This window comes from Helicoverpa zea, chromosome 18, assembly GCF_022581195.2.
Source record: "Helicoverpa zea isolate HzStark_Cry1AcR chromosome 18, ilHelZeax1.1, whole genome shotgun sequence".
Classification (NCBI taxonomy): domain Eukaryota; kingdom Metazoa; phylum Arthropoda; class Insecta; order Lepidoptera; family Noctuidae; genus Helicoverpa; species Helicoverpa zea.
The window spans coordinates 8,027,754-8,037,471 of record NC_061469.1 but is presented as its reverse complement, the minus strand read 5'-3'; the positions used below and the strand labels follow the sequence as shown (position 1 = coordinate 8,037,471).

General features: G+C 35.5%; 1 protein-coding gene across 1 annotated transcript; it reads right to left on the bottom strand.

The window, feature by feature from the left end:
* Positions 1–7,192: 7,192 nt before the first annotated feature.
* Positions 7,193–8,260, bottom strand: LOC124639138. The gene has a single exon (XM_047176374.1). The coding sequence runs from the start codon at positions 8,030–8,032 to the stop codon at positions 7,193–7,195; it is 840 nt and encodes a 279-aa protein (XP_047032330.1). The 5' UTR covers positions 8,033–8,260.
* Positions 8,261–9,718: the final 1,458 nt, after the last annotated feature.

Here is a 9,718-nt window from a genome sequence, read left to right as displayed (position 1 = left end):
ATAAGCTTTTTGGAAAATGGTCGCATGTTTTTTCAATGTGGTTTATAACTCTATTTTCACATAAGTATGAGTTTCATGAAATCAATAATGATTTATTGTGAACGAAAATAATGAAATAAGTTCTAAGAAGCTTTATAAATAAAATTTATGGTTACAGCGCTCTCTGCCTTCGACTGATTTCTGCGTACCTATTTGCCGATTTCTGACTAACAATATTTCCGAGATACTGGAAAATTAATTATTGGTGTCTCTTATTATAGAGTATTCACTGGAGTGTATTTCATTTTCTTTAGCAAAAAACCATATATTATCTACTCATAGAATTTAACAGAAAGCATCGCACTACAATCCGCTGTCCATCCACGTAAAACTCAGCGTATTCTTCAACTTACATATTAATACACTCTTGCACCTTAACACGACGACATAAGAACGAAAATCGTTTAACACCCCACGTGGTTCATAAGTGAAATCTCTGCATCGTGCTATTTCGAACAGTTTATATTTTGCAGTCGTGTTGAACCTTAGCGTAAAGACTTAAGGTGTATTTTGGCATGATTGAGTGTATTGTGGTAAGTGATTCCATATTGGCGTGATCAGTAAGTTGACACGAAGACTTCAGCAAACTTTGCCGACGTCTGCTTCCGAAGATCCGAGTTCCACGTATCAGTCCGGTTATTTGTAAATTGTATTCATGTGAAATATCGATACATGTTATTGAGTACTATCCTCAGAAACTTCTGTATGTACTAAAGAGGGTGAGTATGTAGTATGTAGGCAACTGTAGTGTCAATTAATTAGTTTCATAATGCACATAAATATCAGTAGGTAACTAGTACATTACAGATTGTAGGTACAATTGAGGAATTCACGGTAATAATTAGCTGCAATTAAGTGATCATAAGGGAATGTACGCAGCGGGTCATTTAGTAAATAATCGTTGTAATAATGTAATAATCGTTGTAGTAAATAATGTTCATCAAAGCTGAAAGGAAAGTTTGAAACTCATCTTAACAGCACTTTTATTTGGCTATAAAACTGACTAAATTGTTAATCTAATTTTAAGGAGAGATAAGCACCAGTCTTCTTTACTCTACGGTACACTTAGCTGGCACTGAATCATGATAAAGCCCATTTTTACCCACAATACCCCCACGAAAATTGAAAGTGAGAGAAACACTTGTTTAATTGAAAGTACAAACATTTGTTTTAGGAAAGTGACGTTAATGTTTTCAGGTATAAGTTGAGCCTACGGTTATTTGATCGACAGGTGAAACACAAATATTTCACATAAATATGTGAGGGTAAACACGCCACGTTTTGGCACGCACCCCACTAGCATGAATTTACCATCGCACCTCAAGTAAGGGGTAACTGTCAATAAATATGTAACGCATGTTGTTGCTCTACATACGTACATACGAACCTACAGGTAAATTTGTTTAGATAGGTGTTCTACAACCAATACTTTATCATCTTCCGAGCCTTTTTCCCAACTATGTTGGGGTCGGCTTCCAGTCTAACCGGATGTAGCTGAGTACCAGTGCTTACAACCAATACTTTAATGTAACATTTATATTTGAAAACCTTAAAGGCATAATTCGTAAGTAATACTAATAACTAATATGCCTTTCACGTTTTCAAATAAATCGTTTCTGAGACTGATTACTGGTGTTTATTATAAAATATTGTGTAAACTCTATTTCTTGGTTTTCTCTTCGAAATACCACAAAGTACGCACATAAAATGTTTAATTTGAAAGAAATCTAGACTAACACAAAAAGTAAATGGTGGCGTAACATCACCGTAGGCTAATGGTTTATACATGTCTCAATTACATAAGTAAGTTGTTATGTCTAAGCCATTTTATGGCCAAAACACTGCCAAACAACGAATATATCAATCACTTTATAATATGTTGGCGTAGTCATATCGGGTGTGTCGTACCTATAGTCTGTTTTTTAATCTCGTAGACTAAATTGACACTTGCAAAATGTCAAACTTTCTAATAATTTTGCTAGCTCTGTGGTGCAGTGTTGTACTTACGATACCGGTTCGTTGAATCGTAACTTTTTACAATAAGTCATCCTGAAATAATGGGCTTATCCTTGATGATTACGCATGGCTTTGCGTGGTCAGATATCCCTGGCAGTTTGTAGCACGTCGTACAGCCATGTGTACGTACGTGAATTTTAAATATAAAACTTTGAATGAATATTAAATTCGTCTATTATAGATAAAAAGTTACGATTCAACGAACCGGTATCGTAAGTACAACACTGCACCACAGAGCTAGCAAAATTATTAGAAAGTTTGACATTTTGCAAGTGTCAATTTAGTCTACGAGATTAAAAAACAGACTATAATCACATTAAATCCTATCAAATGTACCTACATACTTTATGATATTCTATGGCGATTGTAACAAAAAAAACCTAATCCATTCAATGATTTAGCCACAGGAATCACCACAGGAAAAGTATGTATAAGGTTTTAGATGGTGGGGTGTCGTGTTCAGAGATAAGTAAATAAACCGAATACTAATTAATACACTTTTATTTTCTGACTCCAATTAGGTTACATAGGATTTGGTACGGTCACAATATTTAGTAGCGTGCGTTGGTAGTGCGATATACGGGACAACTGAGGAGGCGAACACAATGCAAGTACAGTATGAACAATATTGATGCGTCAACAATTAGTGTAGGTCCCACTACATCATTCCTCCCCTTTTTTAAAAAAAAATTTTTGACAAAAGATTTTTTTTACAAAAAAAAAATATTCTTATCCAGTTGCTATATAATCCAAGAAGTGCTTACAATGTTCACAAACAATATTATTAAATTACAGTCTCGACAAAAATTTGCTTACAGTATACATTTATACAATAACAACTTTGAAACAAGATGCTTGACGGGTTGTGCGATAAGCGCATGTTTGTCTCAGTACTACTGGCTTTGTACCTAATGGCTTAGTGATTAAAAGATACACCTCTCGTGCCTGAGAGTGCGGGTTCAAACTTATGTTCATTATTACAAATTGAATATCAAATACAGAGTAAAAAAATCTATCTTCAAAAAGGATAAAACTTTCTAAAAAAAAATCTTAAACTAAGTACAAAATGTTCTTAACCTTTGTGTTATACTCTGTTCTCCTCTCTTGGAGTCATTGTGGCCGGCCGGTACCAACAATACAAACTATGCAGAATGTCCTACGATCGAAAAACAAAATATAACACAATACGTCCTGTAACTGCCTTAAATCTATGTAATACACTACTCATATACGTCTATTACAGTTGCGGAACACTTCTAGAGAGTCCGTCTTGACATTTAATGTGATTACATACATAATAGGTAACATGAAATATACATAATCTAAGTATATATATACGAAATACGTTAAAGGTAGTTATCATGCCGGGTTACTCTGCTATACATATTAAAAAATAAAATTACACGCTTGGCCTACTCGTACGAATGACCAAGAGTCTCCAGTATCCGACATGATGACGCCATAAAAAATATACATTCACTACTGTTTAACATTCACTACACATTCACACAAATATAATATCACTTGAGAGAACGAGGGTTTTTGATCAGCATATTATCATCACAGCACAACTTTGGCTGTTGACGGCGGACTCATTGTATGTTGAGGTTGCACAGTTTCGACCTTAATACTAGGTAAGGCTACAGAACTGGCTACCATTTCTTTTCTTAACCATTTCCTCACGCCTCTAATAAATCTTCGTTTCAGTGCGTACGCAAATACCATGATTAACATTATTATAATAACTATCATCACTATGCCAATAATATTTAGCTTATTATGCATATGGGCTACATTAGATACATTTTCGTTTACAATTACGTTCTCTTTCGTTTGATTAGAGCCCATTTTGCTAATTTAGTCCACTATATTGATGTATCGTCTCAACGTAAATGAAATTAAAGATCGCGATACCACAATTTGAAACTAATGTCCTAAATAAATCTGCAAAATTGACATTTTAACAATAAAATAATTTATCGGTATTTCAATGGCTTCTTGCTTACTCGACCAGTTCGCGTAGTATAAACTTTACTATCGGGTTCGTCCGTTTGAATTGTTACTTTTTTCGTAACTTTTCGACAAACGGCATCCCTATTACTATTATCAACTGCTTTAGATTGCGATTCATCCTCTTTTAACATGTACGCTGGTTTCAGACGATCTATAGAAACTTTAACTTGTCGGTCGGGCAACTGAATACAAAATACTTTATTATCTCTACTTATGACGCGATATGGTCCGTCGTAAGGTGGTTGTAACGGTTTCCGTACTGCGTCATTACGGATAAAAATATATTCACAATCATACAAGTCTTTATGCACAAAAATCTTATTTGGTGACTTATTTTTCCTATTAGATGGCTTTAACCCGTCAATTACACCTTTTAACTTATTTACGAAATTTTCAGAATCGCTAATTTTCAAATCAGTTGTATCATAAAAGTCACCGGGTACTCTAATATTACTGCCATACAACATTTGTGCAGCGGTTACGCCTGTATCTAATTTTATCGTTGTGCGTAACCCCAACATTACAGTTGCCAATTCGTCAACCCAGCATTTATTATTTAAGCGAGCCATTAACGCGGCTTTTAAAGATCTATGCCAACGTTCTACTAAACCATTACATTGAGGATGATACGGAGTTGTACGTGTCTTTATAATTCCCATTAAAATCATTAATTCTTTGAATAAGTTACTTTCGAACTGACGACCCTGGTCACTAGTGAGCTTTATGGGACAACCAAAACGACTAATCCAACCTTCATATAATGTTTTCGCTACGATTTCTGCAGTTATCTCTTTTAGTGGAAATGCCTCTGGCCAACGAGTGAATCTATCGATAATCGTTAAACAATATCTATAACCTTCTGGCGAGGTTGGTAACGGTCCTATAATATCAATATGTATATGCTCAAAACGTTTAGTACTTTTAAAGGACTCTAAATCGGAAACCGTATGTTTTTGAACTTTCGCTCTTTGACATTTTACACATGTTTTAGCCCAATTACCAATATCTCTATTCATTTCAGGCCAAAAATATCTATCTTTTACTAACTTTTTACTTGTCTTAATACCAGGATGACTTAAATTATGAATAGAATCAAAAGCTAAACGACGAAATTTTTCAGGTAAATATGGTCTTGCACTATTAGTAGACATTTCGCAATAAACATGTTTATCAGTATCGAGTAACGTTACGCGTTTTAATATTACTTTACTGTTGTTGTTTGGTGCTCTCAATAATTTTGCAAGCTGTTCGTCAACTTCCTGCGCAGTGGCGAGTTCTGCGAAATCTAACGTCGTGGGACATGTTATTGTTTCAACTCTAGATAATGTGTCAGCAACTATATTATTATTTCCACTAATGTGTCGTATGTCAGTACTAAATTCACTAATAAACATAATTTGCCTAGTTCGCCTAGAAGTTTCTCTATTGGTACCTAATTTAGTAAACGCGAAAGTTAATGGTTTATGATCTGTAAAAATTATTAATTCTTGCCCTTCAACTAAATTACGAAAATGTATGATTGCTAAATAAATTGCTAAAAGTTCTCTATCATATGTACTATATTTCTTTTGTGCTTCAGTTAATTTTTTCGAAAAATATCCTAAAGGTTTCCAATTGCCATCAACTTTTTGTTGCAATACTGCACCTACACTTGTGTCTGATGCGTCCGTCATCAATGACAAAGGTGTATGTGCCGATGGGAAATACAATAAGGTAGCATTTTTAAGATCATCTTTACATTTTTCAAAATTTTCCGTAGCTTCAGGTGTCCAATTGATTTTACTTTTATCCTTACGCTTTGAATTCCCTAAATATTTATTTAACGCTGCCTGATGATCAGCTGAATGAGGTATATGAGCTCTATAAAAATTTAACATGCCTAAAAATCTTCTAAGTTCCTCTATAGTATCTGGCTTTGGAAAATCAATAATCGCTTTAACTTTATCTTCTAATGGTTTAATTCCTTCTGTAGAGACTTCAAAACCCAAAAACTCTAATTTATCTTTACCAAAACTACACTTTGAAAAATTAATCGTTATACCAAATTCATTAAAACGTTCAAAAACTTTTCGTAAATGTTCTCTATGCTGCTCTTCATTTTCCGATGCAATGATGACGTCATCTACGTAATTGAAAAGAAAATCTAAGTCTTGTAAAACGGTATGATGCATAAAACGTTGAAAAGTTTGTGCAGCATTTCTTAATCCAAATGGCATACGCACGAATTCGAATAAACCAAACGGTGTTATGACGGCAGTTTTCTCAATGTCATTTTCCGAAACTGGCACACAATAATAGGCTCTATTTATATCTAGCTTTGAGAAAACCTTTTTATTATCTAACATATACGTAAAATCATGAAGACGGGGAACTGGATATCGATCAGGCTTGGTAATCGCATTTAAACGTCTATAATCTCCACAAGGTCTAATATTCCCGTCCTTCTTAGGAACAACATGCAAGGGACTTGCCCAAGCGCTTTTACTCGGCCTACAAATCCCAAGCTCTTGCATAATCTTAAACTCATTTTTAGCTTTTACGTACCTGTCTGGTGGTAACTGCCTGGCTCGTGCGTGCACTGGAGGTCCTGTGGTCTCAATGTGATGACAAACATTATGTTTAGGCGTTTCTTTGTACGAAACTGGTTTAGTTAGTTCTGGAAATTCACATAATAAATCATAATAAGGGCAATTATTTACGATAGTTTTCAAAGTGGGCTCACTAGAATTAGAAAGATTGCCTTTGGTGCTTAAATTAGTTACTTGATCGATTAACCTTCGTCCGTTCAAGTCAATTAACAACTGAAAATTAGCTAAGAAGTCAGCACCTAATATTGGTTGCTGTACGTCCGCTAATGTAAATAACCAACGGAATGCTCGTCTTAGATTTAAATCTAATTCTAAGTACAATGTACCATACGTGTTAATCTGAGTTCCATTTGCGGCAAAGAGTTTATAACAGCACTCACTTGTATTACCTTTCATGTAGGCTACTTTCCGCGGTAACACTGACACGTTTGCACCACTATCCACTAAGAAGTTTAAGCCCGATTTCCTGTCTCTGACACACAGACGGTGATTCCCGAAGGCACGGTCACAGCCTCCCGTCGCAGACTGCACCGACTCTAGTTTTCCGCTGGCTTGTCCTTGTCGTGTTTTTTCTTCCAGTTACATGGATCCGCACATTTAGTTGCCTTGCTGCGATACTTATAATGGTAAAAACATAACCAATTTGGATCTTCAAATTTCCTTGTGCGACTTCTTGACCCTGACCTGGATCTGTTGCGTCTAAAGTTATTCCTTCGCCAGTTATTTGAACGGCCTCGTGATCTTGACTCTAAATTTTGTAATCTATCACTCAATTTGTTTATTGCCGAAATAATTTGGTCCTGAGAACCGGATGGGCCTGGTTCCTGTTTGACAGTCGCAACACTGTGTATGGGAGTCGTCGTTTCCATTATTTTATCCGCTATTGATGCTAATTTCTCTAAATCTTTTTCTTCCGTTACAGCTAAAACTCCTCGCACCGAATTTGGTAAATGATTCTGCCACATAACTATGAGTGTTTCGTTATTTACTCGTCCCCTGGCTAGGTCTTGCATTTTTCTTAGTAATTGTGATGGTTTCTGGTCGCCTAATTCCATTTCGCCAATGAGTTTTTTTACTTGCCGCTCTTCGGATTCTTGATATATAAATATCAACTTATTCTTCAAGGTCTCATATTTATTTTTCTCAGGGGGATCCACAAGGATCTGTGTAACTTGCTCAACTGCGTCCGGGGGTAATTTTGAAATAAGGACCTGGTACTTTGATTCGTCGGACATCTTCTGAGGATTTAGAACTGCTTCTGCTTGGATAAACCATGTTCTAGGCGACTTCTTCCAAAATTCCGGAATTTTAGCTGTGATGGAGATGGACGACAGTTGATGTTCTTCAATAACGACCTTCTTGTCTTCAGACGACATTATAATTTCTTAATTTGACGCGCACTAATATTAAGCCGACACTACGTACACTTGTGTGAGTTGCCCCGGTCGTCCGATTCACTGAATTACAAGTCCAAATTCACTGGTTACAGTTCACACTTTCTCCACACGGGGTCACCAATTTAGATGGTGGGGTGTCGTGTTCAGAGATAAGTAAATAAACCGAATACTAATTAATACACTTTTATTTTCTGACTCCAATTAGGTTACATAGGATTTGGTACGGTCACAATATTTAGTAGCGTGCGTTGGTAGTGCGATATACGGGACAACTGAGGAGGCGAACACAATGCAAGTACAGTATGAACAATATTGATGCGTCAACAATTAGTGTAGGTCCCACTACAAGGTCATAAAATGTGATAAGATTTAAATGTTGAAAAAAGTCAACAATCTACCACTCTGAGAATGACATATGAACTTAGGATATTTCTCAAAGTACACAAAAGTGTAAAATGAATATCCTGCTTCAGTTTCAGAATCTAATTTTCTATTGTAAACACTTTTATACGAGATGATCTAAACCTTTACGCCTTTCACAACAAAACACCGAAACATTCAATCAATCAAAAACTAAACTTAACACCAACTTGAAACTTGAAGAGCCAGCAAACTGAACAGCAGTCATAACCCTTCACCAACTAGTTCGTAACTCAACCTCTCGGATGTTTCGAATGTACCGGGAATATAAATATACCGCCCCGAGCCCTTTCCGCGCACTTAAGACATCCGTACCCTGACCCTCAGATGTATGCGACATTTGTACCCATGGGAACTGGTGCAGAGTTTGCAAACTTCATTGATGGGTTGTCAGTACCTTTTAAAGGAATAGCCTTTTCGCTGTCCAGTTTAATTTAGTAGTACTGAAAGATTTATTTGAGTTTAATCTTTAAAAGTTTAATGTAAGGAAAAAAATGGGTTTTATGACCAAAATTATGAGCAATTAAGGTATGATTAAGTATGAGAAATGATCCACAAAAAATATAATTGCTCCCATTACAACGCTAATTGAGGCTCAACAGAATACACACATTTAAACTGTAGATACCTAACATGGAAATACTCCAGAAAACATCATAAGTGTTACCAAATTAACAATTTATTTTCTCCATTGATTTTATTACAATGCACCTTACATTGTTTAGGATCTAAACTGAGCAGAAATGTAATGCATATATGTACATACATAGGTGTATGAAAATCGTTAAGTTTCATACAAATATATCGGAACAATAATATGTGTAACGCGCAATCAAATGTCAACTTATATTCCGCGTCATCGAGCTCTGTAGGAGGAATATCTCTTGCTCTAGCCTGTTTATGTCTTGAGACCAGACAGGCATTTAATTCAATAAGTTTTCTAGAGCTACAAAAGTGGTGATGTGACAGAATTAATATTTATGCAAACCAAAAATGATAATTATTATTTTATACCTAAGTAGAAGATTGTAAGTCCAATAATTATAAACTTCAAATAGTTGATTTGAGTACACTTACCTCGTTGAATATAGGTATTTTACGTTGTTCTCTTGTCAACATAATTATAGTTCGGCCATTCAGAGAATGCGTTCCTGACACGTCGCGATTGAACTGACGACGTAACTACATTCATTGATTATTGATATAATAATGTTGTTTTAATGCTCCTCAATTGTTAAAACGGTA